General features: G+C 41.4%; 1 protein-coding gene across 1 annotated transcript; it reads right to left on the reverse strand.

Annotated features, from left to right (window-relative positions):
* Positions 1–521: 521 nt before the first annotated feature.
* Positions 522–20842, reverse strand: LOC115147241 (solute carrier family 2, facilitated glucose transporter member 9-like). Its single transcript, XM_029689368.1, has 12 exons — positions 20550–20842; positions 16306–16404; positions 11334–11494; positions 9437–9561; positions 8461–8606; positions 6770–6902; positions 6302–6489; positions 4804–4914; positions 4072–4173; positions 3695–3755; positions 1883–2010; positions 522–1418 (listed from the first exon to the last, which is right to left on the reverse strand). The coding sequence occupies exons 1-12, from the start codon at positions 20592–20594 to the stop codon at positions 1167–1169; spliced, it is 1551 nt and encodes a 516-aa protein (XP_029545228.1). The 5' UTR covers positions 20595–20842; the 3' UTR covers positions 522–1166.
* Between the last annotated feature and the right edge of the window lie 1947 nt (positions 20843–22789).

Below are 22789 nucleotides of genomic sequence, written 5' to 3' on the forward strand. Positions count from 1 at the left end.
AACATAAACAAGCAAACTCAAGTTATTGTTTTTTTCTTCAGCTAAGCAAGGTAAACATGATCAAAGACACTGTAACACTTGGAGCACCTTCTTATGAAGCCTTATAAAGGATCATAGCACCTTATAATGTGCTATGAATATGTTGTTAAGGCATTATAACACCTGATAGTGTTTCTAAAACTATACCATTCACGTGATGTGGACTGACCTCATTTTCTGTCAAAATCAGTGATCAGGAAAATGGTAAAGTCAGATACTGCACTCATATCATGATACTGTTGCTGTGTCAATAAATAAATACATTCGCTCTATACTGTACATCGTAGGAAAGGTTTTCAGCCAGATTGAGGAAAAGAAGACTTTCAGCGTGATTCACGGAAAGAGAGGCACATATAACTGAGAGGAGAGTGAAACGTAATGGTTGTAGATGTGTTGACTTCCAAACAGTACATAGAGTCAATGTAGGTTACTGTACAACTGGTAACATTAAATGTTACATTTTCGAACGGTATGGAGATAGATTTCTGTCCCAAAAAAATTTCATTTACTTAGATATGGACATAATTAAACTTAGACACCATTGAGAAAACATTAAAACACCCCCACACGTCTCACACACTATCCTAGAGCTCTTACATTAGGGGTTTTGTAGTGGTAGAAGGACACAGGTGTCTGTAAACCATGAACACAGATTCAGAAGAAGAACGAAATGAAATACTGAACAATGAATTGAAATAGATGATTTTTCCGTTGTCTGCACTAACTGGGCAGGGAAAAGCAAAGTCCACCAATTCCACCACATTGCTTTCACCAATTCTGTCCCACTGGGCAAAAACGGGTTGAATCAACATTGGTTCCACATCATTTCAACAAATACATTCAGTGTGATGACGTTGAATCAGTGTGGGAAACGAATTGGATTTGCAAAAAGGGAATTTGGTTTTTTTCAACTAACTTTTAACCTAAAGCCAATTTCATGGTGACATTTTATGTTGATTTCACATTGACTTCACGTTAGTTGACAACTCAACCAAATGGAAATCAAAAATAGACGTTTAACTGACGTCTGTGCCCAGTGGGGTGTTTTCATATCAGTACAGATGAAGAGAGGAGACACCTTTAGACTACTGACGTCTCTATCGCTCTCTCTCTCTCTCTCTCCTTCTCTACTTCTTCTTCTCTATCACTTCGTACTCCAGGTCGACGGCACCATAGCCGTTCATCTTGGCTAGTTTGAGGTTGTTAACGACGCTCAGTTCGCTGCTCTCCTCCTCCAGCATGCCGTTCCTGGCCGCGAACATCTGGCTGATCTCCACAAATGTCTTGTTCTTGGTCTCGGGGACGATGAAGAAGACGTAGGCCGCCACTGCCATGCACACGCCAAAGAACACCAGATAGCAGTAGGCCCCTGCCGACATCTGGGGGGTGGAGAAAGAGTTGTTTGTTGAATGAATTGAATTGATTATTAGAGGGAACAGTAATAGAACACGATGCGAATTGGATCTTCAGACGATGACACTTAATTTAATTAAAACATTTGCAACTATTTGCTAATATACTACTGCTATACTACTAGTACTACTGCTATACTACTAGTATACTACTGCTAGACTACTACTATACTAATGATATACTGCTACTATCCTACTACTATACTACTAGTATACTACCACTATACTACTAGTATACTACCACTATACTACTACTATACTACTCATATATTACTACTATACTACTGCTTTACTACTACAGATGAGTTCGAGTGGAGTTTGAGGGAATAGGGAGCTGGATCGAGAGCAGTCGCAAAAAAGGCACGACTAAAATGCCAACATACAGCGGTAAAACGTGTGTACAGGTGTAATTATAGGCCAGTAGTTCTGACCTGTAGGAAGGGGAAGACAAAGCCGATGGTGAAGTTGGACAGCCAGTTGAGGCATCCAGCCACGGTGTAGGCAGCCGGGCGATGGGACTGTTTAAACAGCTCTGCTGTAATCAGGAAGGGTACTCCAGCTACACAGGGACAGAGACACACACAATGAGACACATTGGCTGCATTTAGACAGGCAACCCAACTCTGATAATTTTTCCACTAACAGGTCTTTTGACCAATCAGATCAACTCTGAAAAAGATCTGATGTGAAAAGATCTGATGTGATAAGATCTGATGTGATTGGTCAAAAGAACAATTAGTGGAACAAATATCAGAATGTGTGAGTCTACAAAATGTGTGAGTCTACAAAAATATACTTTTCAAGCCATGATAGAATCACATCATTGGCTACTAGTTAGTCACATGTGAAGTTGGGCAAACTACCAAACCACTGATATTGATAACAGCAAGACTTTAGAGCAAGGATAGTACATTGAGGATTGAAACCACCATTATATTCCATCGGTGTATGATCTTAATTTGATCAGTATTGTCACAGCCAAATAATCCTGCAGCAAGAGGATTTTAACATTTAGTCCATTATATTGCCTGATTGGTGGTTAGGCTATTAGCTGGCCAAAAGTAGGCTACATGAAAAGTAAAATATTGTTCATATAACCATGTGTTAGTGTGGGTTTTCAGTGAACTTATGTAAATCACGAAGCTCATCTGAAAATTCTCAGCAACAAAAGAGGGATCAAATTAAGGTCCTACATCTGTATCTCAATATGTTAACTCTATAATATGTAGAATTTATAGACGGTTTCATTGCTCCAAATATCTAATTCATCATGGTTAGAAATGAGAGATATTATGAATGAAGAATAATCCATTAGTAAAAGCCTAATGATGAACGTGTCAAGTTAAGTCCTCATTATTTGAGCATGATAATGACATGGGGAGAAGGCTTGCTAATATAGTCAATAAGTAGGGCTCTGCAATTTGTCTACATCTGCAGTACTATGAGCTCCTTCACATTGTTTATGCAAGTTTTTGTCTCAAGGAGGCATATTCATCACACACACACACCAAAATATTCATTATGAACAATGAGCCATTGAAAATCTAATTGTGGTAAACAGAAAATCCTCATCTGAGCTTGATGTATGGATTTTGCCTGCTTGACGGATTACATTATGTAAACCAGTGTTGGTCTAATTCATCATGCTTTTAGCCACCATCAACATTCTAATAAACTGTTGCGTTCAGCCGACGAGCCCCAAACAAACGGGTGTAAGAATGGATGTTCCTGTTACCGTGGCAATTATGATCTCCTCATTTAGTGGATTAATGAAATACAATAGAGTAGCTATTTATGTTGGGTAAACAGTGAGGCTGCCTTTCCTAGAGCACTTCTATATTCCACCACCAGAGAGCAGTGTTTCCTAGTTAGAAAATAACAGGATGTGTCTATTGGACAAAGTGGAATGTTCAAAGTGCTTCAGGTATCCTAGAAGTTAAGAGTATTGGGTCAGTAACTGAAATGTTGCTGGTTCGAATCCCTGAGCCAACTTGGTGAAAAATCTGTTGATGTGCCCTTGAGCAAGACTCTTAACCATAGTCTCTCTGGATAACAGCATCTGCTAAATAACTTAAATGTACTTCTTAGAGTAGCATTATAGCCCCTTGTGCTAAAAGAGGAAGTACCCACTCTTCTATTGAGAGAGATTTACATCCTGAGTATAGAACCTTGTTTTGAAGGAGAGAAACAGAAACAGAGACAGAGATAAACAAACAAGCAGACCACCAGGGTAGATGTCTTACCTGGTCCTATACAGAAGCCAGCGATGATCCCCACCACACAGGCAACACTGATGTAGTGGGACTTAATGGGCAGTGAATGGAAGCATGGGACAGTCATTATCAGAGACCATAGGACAGTCATCACATTACAAATAATAATAGACTGACTGGTTACTGATTATACTCATTAAAGAGACAGTCAAAGACACGGAGACAGTAACTATCAACAAAGAGAGTCTGCACGATTCAGACTAATAGTAATGAAGATTGCATTGTTCTTCTATAAACTGACCTGAAATCAGATTTTCACTTTTCACAGAAAATGCAGAATTCCAGGTCTGGTGAACTGATCCTAGACCTGTGTCTATAGGGGAAGATTCATGGGTAGATGAACATACCTGGCACATGAGGGAGAGTGTGATCCCTGCACAGCAAATTCCCATGAAGGTGAATCCACCAATCATCAGAGGTCTTCTGCCCAGCCGTTCAATGGTGAAGCACTGAAGGCGGGACAAAGGAGAACAAGTTATTTCTATTGGCTGATGACTTAACATGTCAATGTTATGCTTCAGCATGGGAAAAATGGCAAACTGCTACCCAGAGACTGTGTTCCTTGGAATAGCTCAGCACCCAGTAGTATGTCCACTGACCTATATGTCTCTTTAGAAACTGTAGTCATGGGATGCATCCCAAATGACACCCTATTTCCTTTGTAGTGCACTACTTTTGACCAGGACCCAAAGGGGGATATATAGGGAATAGTGTGCCATTTGGGACAGACATGGTCTGAACCAGAGCCGTGCTGTATAGAATGTATACATAATTTACTGTATATAATATAGCTGTGGTTTGACTATAGTATCTCAGTGGATATATGCTTAACCGTTCCTGAGGGCCTTATAGCTAAAGTACAGGCTTGTCCAAAAGGAGTGTTGAAGTGAGTATTACCACCAGCTACCAGACAATAATAATAACACCTCAGACTAGAGTAGGCTAGCTAATGTTAGCCTGGTTAAACCAGACTGAATGCTTCACTCACCTATGAGAACAGTTTTCAGTCTGGTGAACCAGGCTAAGCTAGCATGCTCAGCTGTTGTGCTCACACAGTAATCCAGTGACAGCTTGCTTACCCCTACGCATCCAGCGATAACCTCGATGGCTCCGGTTCCAACCGTGGTGTACTGGATCTGAGGGACTGGGATACCTGCATTCTCAAAGATGGCGTTGGTATAGAACCAGATCTGAAGAGAGAGTTGTAGATCAGTAGCTGAACTGTGAGTAGTGAACATGTACATTGTTGAATACACATACTGTAGGGCTACATCTTTGTTGCATTGTTCTTTGAATACTCAGTTTTTCAGTGTTCTGGGCTGTACAGCGCTTACCTCATCATCATCAACACCAACATTAGTAACGGAGTGTACATATTAAACATGGCCGTCTGTTTTAACCTGGCTGAACAAATATGCAACGTTCAGCTAATGGACATTCTTAAAGCTCTTATTACTCATGGCTGATTCATCATAATTGCTGTCATGACCATCCTAAATCCCATCTGTCAAATCAGATATATTTAATCAATGCTGTGGTCCAACATGTCAACGTTGGCTTATAGTATTCCCAGTGAAATGAATGAATGTCATTATCTCATCCGTCATACTTCACTACAACAACAACACACATCCTCTAATACGGACAATATCAGGAAAAGTAGATCAAATGCACACATATAGTAGGTTTCAGTAACCATCCATACACATACATGGACTCTTCCACCCACTCATGGAAAGATGTCACATCCACACACTGGTATTTGCCCATCCCTGTGTAGAATTCTGATTGGACTTCTAGAATCTAGTATTACCAAGCAGGAAATTGGTTGCAAAGACCTCCTCGGAATTCTAAAAGGTGGACATTGGGGTTCTTTGATATCCCATTAGAGCTGTTGTGCTCCGTGTCTGGAACAGCTGGGACAGTAGAAAGCAGCATAGCGTGGCCGTGCTGTGAAATGGGGAACAGCATGAGACCATGTACACGAGTGCTTATCCACATGGTGCTAAAGGGCCAAGGGCTCATGTCACTAGGACCAGTGTGTGTGTGGGAATCCATTTGGACTATGAAATGAGGATGTGTGTGTGTGTGTATGTTTCTAGGGTGTATTGTATTGTACAGTAATGAGGACCAGTGTGTGTGTGTCTAGGGTGTATTGTACAGTAATGAGGACCAGTGTGTGTGTGTCTAGGGTGTATTGTACAGTAATGAGGACCAGTGTGTGTGTGTCGAGGGTGTATTGTACAGTAATGAGGACCAGTGTGTGTGTGTCTAGGGTGTATTGTACAGTAATGAGGACCAGTGTGTGTGTGTCGAGGGTGTATTGTACAGTAATGAGGACCAGTGTGTGTGTGTCTAGGGTGTATTGTACAGTAATGAGGACCAGGGTGTATTGTACAGTAATTAGGCGTGCCCCTGCTTTGTCACTCAGCACCAGTGGTTCTAAGTGAGGCTGTAATATATAGTGGTGGTGGTGATAGGGGCATATGGTGTATCCACACACACAGGGACACACACTCTCCTGCATGTATGCATGAATGTATGGACAAACACACACACACACACACACTGACCCACCGCGTCGATACCGGACAGCTGCATGCCGATATTGACCACTACTATAGTGATGACCTGCCATCGGACGCTCCGGTCCTTCAGCAGACCGATGACCGACACGGTCTGGTCCGAGGACATGGACCGCTGCTCCTCCTGCATCTCCTCGATCTCTGCCTGGATGTTCACTTTGGACCGGTACCACTTCAGAGCTGGGGAGAGAATTTCACTTTACTAGACTGGTGAGTACAGCACAGCTAGGGTTGTATACAGTATGGACAGTATTGAAATTCAAGTCTTTGTTGTATTGGTCTGTGGTTACAGCTTTCCCCCAATAAACGAACAAACAGAAAATCTGCATCTCTCCATATAATACTCCTTACAATAGCAATTCAGGTCTTTTAGGTCTTTTAAAGTCTACTCTATATGCCAAGAAAATAAATAAATAAAGAACTATCAACTATATCCTCCTAATGGACGAAGCCTTCTCACCTGTGATGGTGGCGTGGACATTCCTCTTCTCTATGAGCAGGTACCGCGGGCTCTCTGGGAACCATGGCAACAGCATCAGCTGGAACATGGTGGGGATCACCACCAGAGACAGGAAGAGGGGCCAGTGCTCTTCCTGTTGAGGGGTTAGAGGCCAAAGGATATAGGGTCAGCAAGAGGTAAATATGAGTTTCTTTAAAAAAAATATGATATATCAAAGTTTGAAGGAAGGTAGAAACTCTCTGGAATAAAAAGCAGCCAAATAGTCTGCTGAATGGAGATCGTAAAAGATGAGTCTACCACGTGGGTCGATACTATTGACTGATCTGATTACTGTACAACTGGGACACACTACAAATGTATTCAGATCACATTCCTTGATAGTTCCGCCTTGAGAGGAGGTTATAATTTCTCCAAAGAAAAGTCTGGAATAAAATGAATGTCACATACTCTTCTCTCATTGCAGAGTACTTTTAATATACCTCCAATGTTTAGGCCTCACCAGCACGTCACAGGGTACAGGGCCCGGAAAGTTTGGGGGGGGGGTACTCCCCCCCCACATTCTTTTTATAAAAAAATAGGTCAGAAAATAGAGTGACATATCATTTGAAAGACATAGCCATTGCCTTTTTGGAAATTGAACTAAAATCTTACTGCTGGCAATGTCATAAGAATCTCTCCCCCCCACCACCGCCCCCCCATAAAGGCCATATATCATGGATATATTCATAGAGTATGCAATGTAGGTCAAGTCACCAAAAGTGCAAACATTTAGTATGCATGGAAAGGATACACCCTGATGGTCAATGTAAAGCAATGAATTTCTTTCTCTATCCACATTACCTTGTATGCATCTTCCACATGCATCCTTAAACTCTCACTCATTTACAATAGGAAAAGTGAATGGGATAATAAGTTAGAAGTTTCTTCACTTGTTTGTGTCTTATTTTTGATGATGTGAGATTTGAAAATCCGTTCAGCCATTTCGGAACAGTGACTCACTACCTTAACCAGACGCAACTGGTTTCATGTGGCCATGAGACGTCATGTGTTCTCATATCTAGTGGACGAACTAGGAATCAGACATGGGATATATTTACATCAATGGATAGGTAGAGACTTCATCTTTCTCTTCATATGCATATAATTCCTGTAATACGAAAAATGAAGGCATGGAACTTTGCACAAGCCCTACGCTTTTAAAATGGCTGTGTTCCTATGGAAATGTGTGCATGTTTAGAGTGCCACCATTATTTAAATCTATACATATTTTTTGGGAACAGTAATTGGTGACATATTTTATTTAAAACCTAGACTTTAAAAATGTCTTATTCTCCATCCCCCCTCCGTGAAGAAAAACTGTACATTTCAAGGGGTTTAGGCCTGCTGCATTTCGGCTCTGTTTTAGTCACATTTTTTCACCTTTATCAGAATCCCACAGTTCTTACCTTTGTAACAGTACTAAGCATGTGTTTGTAGGACTTATAGTTTGGAAACCGAAATGCACTTTATGAGGGTAGCATACAATATTATGCAGGGTTTAGAAAATGCCACCAGAGGGCGTCAGAGTTTAAGAGGTTACGTTTCATTTGTCTTTACCTCACCAAAAGTTCTTTATCTATTTACGCCAAAGAAAAGACCAACAAAGAAGATTAACTATGAACTAAGATATTAAGGATAAGATTTTACTGCACCTTTCCCAGTAGCTCATGTAGCCCCAGGATCTGAGCGATGAAGACTCCTAGACAGATAAAGATGCTAGGCACGAGGCCCAGGAAGCCTCGCAGGTTCTTAGGCGCTATCTCCCCAAGATACATTGGCACCACACTCAGAGAGATACCTGGTGGGAGGGGAACAGAGGTGAGAGGTCATAGAGATTCTTAGGTGCTATCTCCCCCAGGTACCACACTCAGAGAGATACCTGGAGGGAGGGGGATATGGACATTACACAGATCAGATTCAGCATTAGCAGTTAACCTTACAGCTAGCATTGTTGCTGATAAGAGCTGATCATGTGTTGTAGAGCAACAGAAAGAAGACCTGATTCATTCAGATAAGTAAAACACAACACACAGAAATGCATACATCACATGTGTTTATTTAAAGCCCTTTACATCAGCAGAAACCAAACCTAAAACTCCAAACAGCAAGCAATACTGATGTAGAAGCACGGTGGCTAGGAAAAACTCCCTAGAAAGGCAGGAACCTAGGTAGAAACCTAGAGAGGAATCAGGCTCTGAGGGGTGGCCAGTCCTCTTCTGGCTGTACCAGATGGAGATTATAAGAATACATGGTCATTAAGGCTAGATCGTTCTTCAAGATGTTCAAACGTTCATAGATGACCACCAGGGTCAAAAAATAATCCCAGTGGTTATAGAGGGTGCAACAGGTCAGCACCTCAGGAGTAAATGTCAGTTGGCTTTTCATAGTCGAGCATTCAGAGGTTGAGACCGGAGTTGCGGTAGTCGAGAGAGAGACAGAGAGAGACAGAGACAGAGAGAGAGACAGAGAGAGGGAGATGCCTATCCGTACGTGCATCAGGTGTCAAGTTACGTACAGTATGTGTTATGAATGCCTTATAATTACCCCCTCAAATAGTGTTTCCTAATCCTTACTCAACATGTTAAGGACGGTCGGACATAATGGTATTATTCTCTGTTACTGCATTACCTGAGTGTACCCCTGTGATGAAGCGTCCAACAATGATCATCTCTGGAGAGCCGAAGGTCCTGCTGAAGCCCATGAAGGCTCCAGCTATGAACACCAGACATGTGATTCTCACCAGGGTCCCTTTCCTGTAGACAGCAGAACAATCAGCCTGAGAAACCTTCAACAAACCACTGGCTTCAACATACTGGAAGTCCAATATCCTCAAACACCGAATTTAAATGTAAGTCTTTCGTAACGCAAAGAGATGTAGCCTAAGTATGAATAAATGTCTGAATGATTTCCAACATATATCATAGACTTATCCATTTATGAATGCTCTATAACTTTCTTCCACTTTGAAAAGGTGGAGTAGGTTGTGTAGATCTGTAGGAAAAATATAATATATTTTAATCCCTTTTTTAGATTGAATTTTAAGGCAACAAAATGTGAAAAAAGTTCAAGGAGGTGTAGACATTGACAGGCACTTGCACCAACAAGAGTGGTCACAGACAAATGTGACTGTTATTTAGTTGTTTACTGATTAGTCAATGACATTATGTCAATGTGTTATGTCAATGACGTTATAAAAACAAAGAGAGTCGCACACTCCATATGTATAACCTCCCAGTAATTGATTGTGTAAAAACACACCGAAGTTTTGGGCATCACTGTGCCTTCTTCATGGTAATGTCATGAATGCTTGAGCCAGGTTATGTAGACAAACAGTGCAATTAGTGCAACCAATGACAATGGTGAGGGGTGTGTCGTAATTGCTAGGTTGATCAGAATGAATTGAGCGAAAGTGTTAAAAGCCCACAGCATATTGAATATATGATTTAATTGTTATCATTAGCATTAGCATAACATTAGCATCAACATACATTGTTTCATTTAATTTCACTCAATGTTTTTGTGACATGTAATCTTTTGGTTCAACCATAATGCATAATAAGCACCATCAACAGGGGGAACAATATAGGGTGTACTCTGATAAGCTGTAGAAAGAATACATTCATTTACTAGACCTGTTCACAGAAAATATAATTGGTCACAAGAAGGGCCTGAGATCAAAGTCAATATTCAGACCACTAGGGGTCAATGTTTTTAGATAGGATATGCAGTAAGCCACCCTCTGTAGTAGTAGGATCTCCATGTTACCTCCTCTCCTTGGTAGAGCAACATGCTCAATGCCTGTGTATTTGAGGGAGGAGATTGGATGGTTAGCTTCAACAAAGTGAGCTGCTATTGGATAGTTAGTGTTCTTACACCTGACTGAGCTGCGGTGTTCAGCTACGCATGGTTTTAATTGTCTTTTCGTTTGTCCTACGTAGGCTTTCCCACATGTACAGGTGATGAGATGGATTACTGCCTTGGTCTTGCATGAGATGATCCCCCTAACAGGGATTTGTTTGATATATGTGGATGTCTGAAGAAGGATGTTTTTGTAGTGCTATTGCACTGTGCGCATGTGCGAACTACATTTGTAGTTCCCATTTGGAATGGGTGTGAAGAGTGTCTGAGTGGGCTCAGGGGGCAGGTCAGATCTCATTAAGCTATCCTCAATATTGTGACCACCCAATTGCACTGTTTGTCTACGTAACCTGGTTCAAGCATTCGTGACATTACCCTGAAGAAGGCAAAGTGATGCTGCAACATTGGTGTTTTTCTTAACCAAATAAATGACTGGGAGGTTATACATATGGACTGTTGAACTCTATTTTCATAGCTTACAGTTTATTTTCTGTTGGTCAGCACCTCTACACTAAACATTTTCTCTGGGTGTGCGCCAGCTCATGCTTTTTATTATGTCAATGACGTTATGTCAGTGGCGTATGTCAGTGGCGTATGTCAATGGCGTTATGTCAATATGTCAATTATGGCTGGAGGTGCAAGTCTAAGACTTGGGGCTAAGTCTTACCTTCCAAATCTGGTGACTAGTATGCCCACCATGAGGCTGCCCGCCATGCCCCCGATGGCAAACACAGACACGGTGACGGAGTAGAACAACGTAAGCTTCTTGTCGTCCAGACCCGTCCCGGTCCTTGCTACCATTGTCTGGTTATAGAATGCCTTGATGTACTGGGAGAGGAGGAAGAGAGGGAAGAAGAGTCAAACATACCATAGATACCATGTCAAGTCAGAAGAAATTGCTAGAAGCAGACACCATTGTCTGGTTGTAAAGCTGCTTTATCAAATCAAATCAAATTTGATTGGTCACGTACACATGGTTAGCAGATGTTAATATGAGTGTAGCGAGATGCTTGTGCTTCTAGTTCCGACAGTGCAGTAATATCTAACAAGTAATCTAATAATTCCCCAACAAGTACCTAATACACACATATCTAAAGGGGTGAATGAGAATATGTACATATAAGTATATGGATGGGCGATGGCCAAAAGGCATAGGCAAGGTGCAATAGATGGTATAAAATACAGTATATACATGTGATATAAGTAATGTAAGATATGTAAACATTATTAAAGTGGCATTATTTAGAGTGACATTGTTTAAAGTGACTAGTGATCCATTTATTACAGTGGCCAGTGATTGGGTCTCCATATAGGCAGCAGCCTCTCTGAGTTAGTGATTGCTATTTAGCAGTCTGATGGCCTTGAGATAGACTGAAAAACAGCTTCTATGTACTGAGGAAGGTGAGGAGAAGGAGAAAGGGTAGAATGTAGATAAGGAAGTCATATCAAGACAATAGAGTCTAGAAGTGATGGGATCAACAGACAATACCCAGGCTTTTATTTTCTAACTATTTACGTGTGTCTTTTGGCATCGTTACATTTATCTGTAGCGTTTTTGTTCCCTTTTACGGAAAATCTATTTTCACTCAATTTCAGTGCAGACACATACAGTGCATTCGGAAAGTATTCAGACCCCTTCACTTTTTCCACATTTTGCTATGATACAGCACCCCAAAAGACTCGAGGGTGTAATCGCTGCCAAAGGTGCTTCAACAGCGTACTGAGTAAAGTGTCTGAATACTTATGTTAATAAGGTATTTCTGTTTTTTATTTTTAATACATTTCTAAAAAACAGTTTTTGCTTTGTCATGATGGGGTATTGTGTGTAGATTGTTGAGAATTTGTATTTATTTAATCCATTTTAGAATAAGGCTGTAACGTAACAAAATGTGGATAAAGCCAAGGGGTCTGAATACTTTCCGAATGCCCTGTACGCCTGGCTATGCACCTCCTTTCCTGTCCTCTTTTTCTAATACTGGCCTCTCTCCTTCTCTAATGACGTTATTGTCTCTGAATCAGCGTGGTGTTACTATTAAGTAATTCATTCATCTTCTCTCTGCCTCTCTCTAGCCTTAGCTGAAACAGAGCAGCAGAATACAACTCTCTCTGGGTTCAAATACTATTGGACATAATTTCAAACACGTAAGCTGGGCTTGATTGAGCTTGCCTGGTACAATGGAACCAATAGGATAGTTACAAAAGTGCTAAACTCACTCATCCGACAATCCGGGTAGACTAAAACAACTCTGCAAAGTATTTGAAAGATTTCAAATCGGATTTGAACCCAGGTCTGTGAATAGACACTACAGTCTCGTGACAACCCATTTGGCAGGAGGGAGGGTCATTGATGGTCCTGAGTGTCGGCCAGTTTTTCCTGCTTGTTTTCCAGATGTGAAAGACTAGGCTGTGTTTTGGAGCCGTGCAAATTTCTAATTATACTGTATGTCCACTGTGGAATTTGAAGCAAGGACAATAAAAGGAGGGAACCAACAATTGGAGCAAGGGATTGTGTGACAGGGATGTAATCGATAAACATTCCTAAAATGGTTGTAAGACGAGGGCGTGGACAGATTTTACAATGGGATTGAAATGAAAAACATTGCAATATCCATCACTAAAGAAAACAACCCTGTCATCATCATCATCCCCATCATCATCATCATCAACCACAAGTACAGAAACATCAGGTATCCATGAGACAGGGAGGCAGTAGCATTTTCACTCATTTTACCATGCAACAATGCGTCATGTGTGCAATCTGGTTTCAGAGCTGGTCATGGGTGTACCTCAGCCACGCTCAAGGTCCTAAACGACATCATAACCGCCATCAATAAGAGACATTACTGTGCAGCCGTATTCATCGACCTGGCCAAGGCTTTTGACTCTGTCAATCACCACATTCTTATTGGCAGACTCGACAGCCTTGGTATCTCAAATGATTGCCTCGCCTGGTTTACCAACTACTTCTCTGATAGAGTTCAGTGTGTCAAATCGGAGGGCCTGTTGTCCGGACCTCTGGGAGTCTCTATGGGTGTGCCACAGGGTTAAATTCTCGGGCCGACTCTTCTCTGTATACATCAATGATGTCGTTCTTGCTGCTGGTGATTCTCTGATCCACCTCTATGCAGACGACATCATTCTGTATACTTCTGGCCCCTCTTTGGACACTTAACTAACCTCCAGATGAGCTTCAATGCCATACAACTCTCCTTCCGTGGCCTCCAACTGCTCTTAAACGCAAGTAAAACTAAATGCATGCTATTCAATTGATCACTGCCTGCACCTGCTCGCCCGTCCAGCATCACTACTCTGGACGGCTCTGACTTAGAATATGTGGACAACTACAAATACCTAGGTGTCTGGTTAGACTGTAAACTCTCCTTCCAGACTCACATTAAGCATCTCCAATCCCAAATGAAATCTAGAATCGGCTTCCTATATCACAACAAAGCATCCTTCACTCATGCTGCCAAACATACCCTCGTAAAACTGACCATCCTACCGATCCTCGACTTCGGTGATGTCATCTATAAAATAGCCTCCAACACTCTACTCAACAAATTGGATGCAGTCTATCACAGTGCCATCCGTTTTGTAACCAAAGCCCCATACACTACCCACCACTGCGACCTGTACACTCTCATTGGTTGGCCCTCGCTTCATACTCGTCGCCAAACCCACTGGCTACAGGTTATCTACAAGTCTCTGCTAGGTAAAGCCCCACCTTATCTCAGCTCACTGGTTGTAGCACGCGCTACAGAAGGTATATCTCACTGGTCACCCCCAAAGCCAATTCCTCCTTCGGTCGTCTTTCCTTCCAGTTCTCTGCTGCCAATGACTCCCTCACAAGCTTTAAGCACCAGCTGTCAGAGCAGCTCACAGATCACTGCACCTGTACATAGCCCATCTGTGAACAGCCCATCTATCTACCTCATCCCCATACTGTATTTATTTATTTATCTTGCTCCTTTGCACCCCAGTATCGCTACTTGCACATTCATCTTCTGCACACCTACCATTCCAGTTTTTAATTGCTATATTGTAATTACTTCGCCACCATGGCCTATTTATTGCCTTAACTCCCTTATCTTACCTCATTTGCACTCACTGTATAGAGACTTTTTGTTTTCTTTTGTTCTACTGTATCATTGACTATATGTTTTGTTTATTCCATGTGTAACTCTGTGTTGTTGTATGTGTCGAATTGCTATGCTTTATCTTGGCCAGGTCGCAGTTGCAAATGAGAACTTGTTTTCAACTAGCCTACCTGGTTAAATAAAAAAAAATGGATGGCCTGATTTGCCCCAGTGTCTGTGGCTTAGAGATGACTATGATGCTTCTCTTCTTTAACACCCAGGAAGCTCCGATTCAAACTCCCATTAGACAGCTCTGCAAGCAGCCAGCGGTGGGTAGCCTAGCGGTTCGAGTGTTGGGCCAGTAACCAAAAGGTCGCTGGTTCTAATATCTGAGGGAAAGGTGAAAATCTACTATGGCTGACCCGGTAATAAAAAATGAAAAATCACTGCACCTATCCGGTGTGTAACAATAAAACAGATATATATTTTTTCATGTACAAGCAACCAAAAAAAAATTATATTTGGCACCTCCAATGTAAATCACTTATTAATGCGATGCAGAAATCAGAAGTCAGCTGAATACATTGGAGGTGCCGAAAATGTTGCTTGTACATTTTTACATTTTTACTTAGACCTTCTTTTTTTTCTAACATACTGGCCGTAACGGGAGTACATTAAAATATTTGCTCAGCGAAACACAATATTTGGTAACAAACGTATTTGTAGCGCTTGCAGAGCTGTCTAATGGGAATTAGACAAGAGACACGGCATACTCATCATCTCTAACCCAGAGACACTGGGCTGATTCAACTTCAGATACCAATAATTGCTGTAGAAACGGGCAATTATATTGTCTATGGAAGTATACGTCAAGGACCATTGTGTGTTCTTTTTATGGTACCATTTTGTCTACCGTAGACAAATCAATTTAGCTTATAAGATCCCTGTCCAAGTCTGATATGGAAATGCTCTGCAGTCGCAGGTCTTACAACGTCAACCGTTCCCATTGTGGAAATGACACGGTCTAATGTGAGGCTGACTGAGTTGACACAGTTCACACTGAACCGGTTCAACCATCCAGGTCAAAACAAAATCAACCACAACCAGGAAATCAGGCAACAAGACTCATGGCTCGGCTCACGGGTGATGATTCCCCTGGGTTCAGATGTAGGATCAGCTTCCCCTCCCCGAATGTAAACGTTAACCAGTAGTGGGGGAAATGCAAAAATGACCCCAGATCAGCAATTTCACACTACTCCCATGACTCTAGATGTTAGGAGAGTAGTAACACGGCGTGAACAGAATACTCATGGTTGTAAACCTATACAATACATATGGTGTCTTAGTGGAATATAACATAGGAGCTACACAAACTATCTACAGTACATATGTACTTATAAAAAGGATAGGTCCGGTCATGGAGTCTGTATATTCACAATAGGCCTATTCCTGTTGACTGTATGTACCTCACTGAAATTGTATATTTCCCTGTTCACAACCATTTCAGTACATGTAGGCCTGCAATGTCTTATTGCATAGAGATGTTACTGTGGTGCCTCCTACCTCTGCAGGAGAGTTGACGACGGCCAGGTTGTAGCCATAGAGCATGGAGCTACCGAACGAGGCCAGGAAAGCCACGGCCAGCAGCGACTTGGTGAGAGACTAGAGGATGGAAAAGATGACACAACATTATGAGATGCTGTACAGGTGTAGGGTCTTCATTTGATCATCCTGTTGCTCCAGGATTATTTTCCTGCTGTGAGAAACTGGTCAAATTAAGATCCTACACCCGTAGGAACACTGCAAAACCTGATGAGAAACATTCAAGACATCTGATAACATTTGTATAATTTTATCATACAATATGACCAGGCCCAGGGTTTTTTCTGAGCACATATACTGACCAGGAAAACCCCTAGGCCCTGGTTACAGGTTATCAGGTAAAATTGGGCCCCGGTTATAGGTTATCAGGTAAAACTGAGCCCCGGTTACAGGTTATCAGGTAAAACTGAGCCCCAGTTACAGGTTATCAGGTAAAACTGAGCCCCAGTTACAGGTTATCAGGTAAAACTGAGCCCCAGTTACAGGTTAACAGGTAAAACTGAGCCCCAGTTACAGGTTATCAGGTAAAACTGAGCCCCAGTTACAGGTTATCAGGTAAAACTGAGCCCCAGCTACAGGTTATCAGGTAAAACTGAGCCCCAGTTACAGGTTATCAGGTAAAACTGAGCCCCAGTTACAGGTTATCAGGTAAAACTGAGCCCCAGTTACAGGTTATCAGGTAAAACTGAGCCCCAGTTACAGGTTATCAGGTAAAACTGAGCCCTAGTTACAGGTTATCAGGTAAAACTGGCCTAGTTACAGGTTATCAAGTAAAACTGGCCCTAGTTACAGGTTACTGGGTAAAATTGGACCCTAGTAACAGGTTATCAAGTAAAACTGAGCCCTAGTTATAGGTTATCAGGTAAAACATAGCCCTGATTACAGGTTATCAGGTAAAACTGGCCCTTGTTACAGGTTATCAGGTAAAACTGGGCAAGTTATCAGGTAAAACTCAGGGTCCTAAATAATACACTCTTAGAAAAAAGGGATCCAAAAGGATTATTTGGCTGTCCCAATAGGATAACCCTTTTTGGTTCCAGGTAGAACCCTTTTGGGTTCCATGTGGACCCCTCTGTGGAAAAGGTCCTACATGGAGCCCAAAAGGGGTTCTTCAAAGGGTTCTCCAATGGGGACAGCAGAATAAGCATTTTAGGTTCTAGATAGCACAATTTCTGACCAATATATCTATGATCGTTTCATTAATGGAGTCATGTGGTGTAGGCCTAAGTGTTGGAGAGAACAGTACAAACTGACTGTAAATACTACGAAAACAGGTCATTGGGCATTTCAATAGAAAATATACATAACCATAGTTCATTATGCTTAATGATGATTTAAAATCAACCTGTCAACATAACAACTTTCTGTGATGTACTGTACAGAACCAGTTTTCATAGGGAAGCTGACCTGAATGTAGCTACACTTCAACACTTACAGTATAGTCTTACTGATATTATAATAATTAAATTGTAGGTTACACGTCATAGATCAGTTCTGGATAAACATATCTGCAATGCAAGCAATTATTAAGTGAAGTATACAACTTTTACTGTTACTAGGCTACTTTGACAACCACAACCGCTGCCACAAAATGTGTTTGCTATAGCCTTGTGACAGACTTGTGACAAATCAAGTAGCTGGCTGGCTTGCAAGATTTGTGTGCTGAGATTAGTGCCACTATACAATGACAGCATAGTGTATAAGGGTGTCAGAGTCTGAAATGGTTCATTTCAGTTCTTCTATCTGTGGCCGGATTAGTACGGAATTATGAGATTAGTAAATTATGAGATTAGTACATGATTTCGCATGTGCAAGCGTTTAATACATCATAAATAGGGTATGGGTTGGATACTGTCTGGGACAAGGAGAGCTGTACTGTACTGGACCTTGGCCGGACCTGGGTCGTGTTCATTGGGCACAAAACAGAAGATAATGGATTGAAAAAGGGAGGGACAACCTGGACTTGTCCAATAAGAATACATGTTTTCTTTTTTGGTTGCAAAACCTTTTTATTATTAATCTGTTGCGTGCCTGAATGAATACAGCCCTGGTTAGTCAGCCTGCTGGAATTGGTCCAACCCTCGAATCAGTTGGAAGCTACTCAGCTACCACCTGCCAAATACAGAATTACTGTACACATTTTCATGTGTTAGTTTTTTTCCCAACCTGGTGTAGCAAGAAAAGGCTTGAAGAAAAGTTGTTTTATTTTTTTAAAACCACACTACACACAGTTGTAAAAACTATAAACATTTAGAATTGGTTATGGACAAACTTGACAGTTCAATTAAAACATTTAATCTAAATGTAAAGTTGACAGAAAATCCCTTTACAAGGCCAAACTGTATTCTATTATTCAGAGTGGGACAGAATCAGAGTAGGCTACTACGACCAATAACTACCAGAATCTTTGTGTCAGCATACAAGATAACTACACTAACTTGATTGATGGCCTGCAATGGCTTCTTGATAGCTAGCTATAAGGTTGGGAGATTGGGAACCTACTGTAGCTGGGCTAGCTAAAGCCAACTTCATAACATATCTAGGTGGCTCGTAGTATTACAGAGAAACAACACAAAATAAAAAAAATAAAAATACAACAAATATTTAGTCATTTTAAAACAGGAAAAATCTGAGGGGGCACGTGCCCCTGTGCCCCTATGGGCATGACGGCTCTGCATAAACAGAGACATACTAGGTTAAGTAGAAGTACTGTGTTATTGTATTCCTAGGGGTGGTGTAGTAGTCAGGAGACCTGCCTGAACTTCGCCCCCTGTCCAGATGCTGAATTCCAGCACAGCCAGCTTAACTGACACCCCCAGTACACAGGGCCAGTAGCTGAGAGAAGATTTAACTACACCCTACTAACCAAACTTAACCAAACCTCATCAGGAGTACAGCAGAAAGCAACAGAAGCTGCCATTTTGCTTTTGGGAAAGTCAGCTGTGGACTGTAGGTATGGGGGGTGAATGGTGGAGGCATAGTACAACAAGAACACATAAGGACAAGAGCTAAAGTAATGATCTGGATATGATAGGCTACAGCTCCACAGCAGGTGTACAGCCTATAGCAGGATTGCAAATGCTCAAGATATACTAATGTTTATATTGAGTGAATGAATAGATGAGTGTAAACAAAGTACCCAGGGCCATTTTATAGTTCCATATAGAGTTCATAGACTCAAAACATCCTGATGTAGATGTATTAATATAGATCAGATATGGAGCTCAATCCAGAACAAAAGCTGTCCTTGTCTAAACTGTCTATAAAGATTACTCAAACACTGGGGCCTACCACTCACGTAGATTTGAGGCTTCCTCTATCTAGCGATCATCGTAAAACAAACAGGCAGACAAGGCCCTGATTTCAGACAAGTTAGGGTGAACAATAAAAAGCATAGTGGAGCCTGGCTAGCCTAGGAACCTAATTCAATCTTCTTAAAGGGCCAGTGGGAGAGACTAACAGACAACCACACATGAAAATGGCCGAAAAGAGACAATGCAGCATTGTAACATCCAATAGGTCGCTCTAGTCTTCTGACAAGCCTGGATTCAGTGGCTTGTATTGAAGTTCATAAGAGGCATTAACTATCTTAAAAACACATTTGTTTCCATTAAAAGTCCCAGTTACAAGGTATCCTTTTCTGAGTAAAACGTTGAAAAGGTTGCCACTTATAAGCTCAAGTTGCAGCAGCAGTTTAGATGTTCTGATGCTTCAGCTGGTCTAGATGAGCTGCATTCCTTAGTGAATTGAAGGCACTGGCTGAGAGATGAATGCAGAGAGGTTTAAACCACGCAGTAGAATGCACTGTAGGCTACAACAACACATGCACAGTAATGTGTATTGGGCTAGGGTTTGAAGTCCACTACAATAGGCCAACAACGTTGCCATGCCATAATATACATGAAAAAAATTCTGAAAGTAAGCCATACTGTATATAAGCCATATTTGTAGCCTACCATATATTTCCATAAAAGGGAAATGGCCAGCACGCTTTTAAGGATCAAAAATATATTGAAAGCCAGTTAGATCTCCAACGTGTAGTGTATCTCATATCCCTATAAAAATGGAAAAAGTGATATACTTGTAGAGAAGGCACAACTGTTAGAAAAGTGATGAAAGAAAATCTAGTCAGTCTTTGTATGAAATAGACAAAAATCTAGAGGAATCATCAATAAGGCAATTATTAAACCAGAATCAACACTTACCCCCACACATTTCCCATCTTCTGCTAATAACATTTCCTCTGCCATCTATGAACTCATCAATAAATGCTCCCCCGGGTTTGCGGTGCGGTTTTAAGAGAAAGGAATGTTTATCCTACAATACTTTTTATACCACAGGCATCTCCATCCATGTTATTCTGGGTGGGAAGAAGCGGGTTTTGATGACTGACATAATTGAGAAGTTGTGAAAGCTTCTGCCTACCAATCCGCGGAGCACAAAGCCTACAGGTCCCTCCCAGTAGCAAACCAACCTCCTTGGTTCTGCTTGACGGACTACAGGCCATCACATGATGGTTGTCAGCGTGACTCTCCGAGGCGAGTGCGACTACCATGGTGAATTCAATCAGCTTTGCCTCCTTTGCCTCTGTTAATGTGTTAAGAGCCTTCTGAGAAAAAACGACTGGAGGCAAGACTCATAAGTGCATTGAAAAAAGACCTAAAAGGACAAAAATGCTTTGTGCTAGTTTAAAGTGTATTATTGTAAAAATTAAATAATAATCACCATCATTAAAGGCCTACAACCTACGATGTCCTTCATACATTTAGGCTATACATCCTTCTCAAATTGTCATTCAGTAGACACTGTGTAACAAGTGCGCTGAGAGTCAGGAAGCAAGTTCAGGGAGTGAGTGTTTTAATAAATAAAAGAACCAATGAACACAAACAACGCACCGACATGAAAACAGAGTCAACAACACCTGAGGAAAGAACCAAGGGGAGTGACAGATATAGGGAAGATAATCAAGGAGGTGATGGAGTCCAGGTGAGTGTCATGAGGCACAGGTGCGCGAGACGATGGTGACAGGTGTGAGGGATAATCAGCAGCCTGATGACCTAGAGGCCGGAGAGGGAGTGTACGTGACACACTGATTCATAAACATTGTAGCTAGGCTAGCCTACTATACATATCATTTAATGTATCAAATTAAATCAAATGTTATTGGTCACATACACATATTTAGCAGATGTTACTGCGGGGGTAGCGAAATGCTTGTGTTCCTAACAGTGTAGCCGTATATCACAGTTCATGTACAGTACCAGTCAAAAGTTTGGACACACCTACTCATTGCAGGGTTTTTGTTTATTTTACTATTGTCTACATTGTAAAATAGTAGTGAAGACATCCAAACTTTGAAAAAACGCATATGGAATCATGTAGTAACCAAAAAAGTGTTAAACAAATCAAAATATGTTTTATATTTGAGATTCTTCAAAGTAGCCACACTTTGCCTTGATGACAGCTTTGCACACTCTTAAGATTCTAAAATCAGCTTCATGAGGTAGTCTTTTTAATCAACAGGTGTGCCTTGTTAAAAGTACATTTGTGGAATTTCTTTCCTTAATGCGTTTGAGCCAATCAGTTGTGTTGTGACAAGGTAGGGTTGGTATACAGAAGATAGTCCTATTTGGTAAAAGACCAAGTCCATATTATGGCAGGAACAGCTCAAATAAGCAAAGAGAAACGACAGTCCATCATTGCTTTAAGACGTGAAGGTCAGTCAATGTGGAACATTTCAAGAACTTTGAAAGTTTCTTCAAGTGCAGTTGCAAAAACCATCAAGCGCTATGATGAAACTGTCTCTCATGAGGACCGCCACAGGAAAAGAAGACACAGAGTTACCTCTGCTGCAGAGGATAAGTTCATTAGAGTTACCAGCCTCAAAAATTGGCAATAAACTGCACCTCAGATTGCAGCCCAAATAAATGCTTCACAGAGTTCAAGTAACAGACACATCTCAACATCAACTGTTCAGAGGAGACTGTGTGAATCAGGCCTTCATGGTCGAATTGCTGCAAAGAAACCACTACTAAAGGACCCCAATAATAGTAAGAGACTTGCTTGGGCCAAGAAACCCGAGCAATGGACATTAGACCCGTGGAAATCTGTCCTTTGGTCTGTGTCCAAATTTAATTTTTTTGGTTCCAACAGCCGTGTCTTTGTGAGATGCAGAGTAGGTGAACAGATGATCTCCACATGTGTGGTTCCCACCGTGAAGCATGGAGGAGGAGGAGTGATGGTGTGGGGGTGCTTTGCTCGTGACACTGTCAGTGATTCATTTAGAATTCACGGCACACTTAACCAGCATGGCTACCACAGCATTCTGCAGCGATACGCCATCTCAGCTGGTTTGCGCTTAGTGGGACTATCATTTGTTTTCCCTCAGGACAATGACCCAAAACACACCTCCAGGCTGTGTAAGGGCTATTTGACCAAGAAGGAG

The sequence above is a fragment of the Salmo trutta genome, chromosome 14 (genome assembly GCF_901001165.1).
Source record: "Salmo trutta chromosome 14, fSalTru1.1, whole genome shotgun sequence".
In the NCBI taxonomy this organism is placed as follows: domain Eukaryota; kingdom Metazoa; phylum Chordata; class Actinopteri; order Salmoniformes; family Salmonidae; genus Salmo; species Salmo trutta.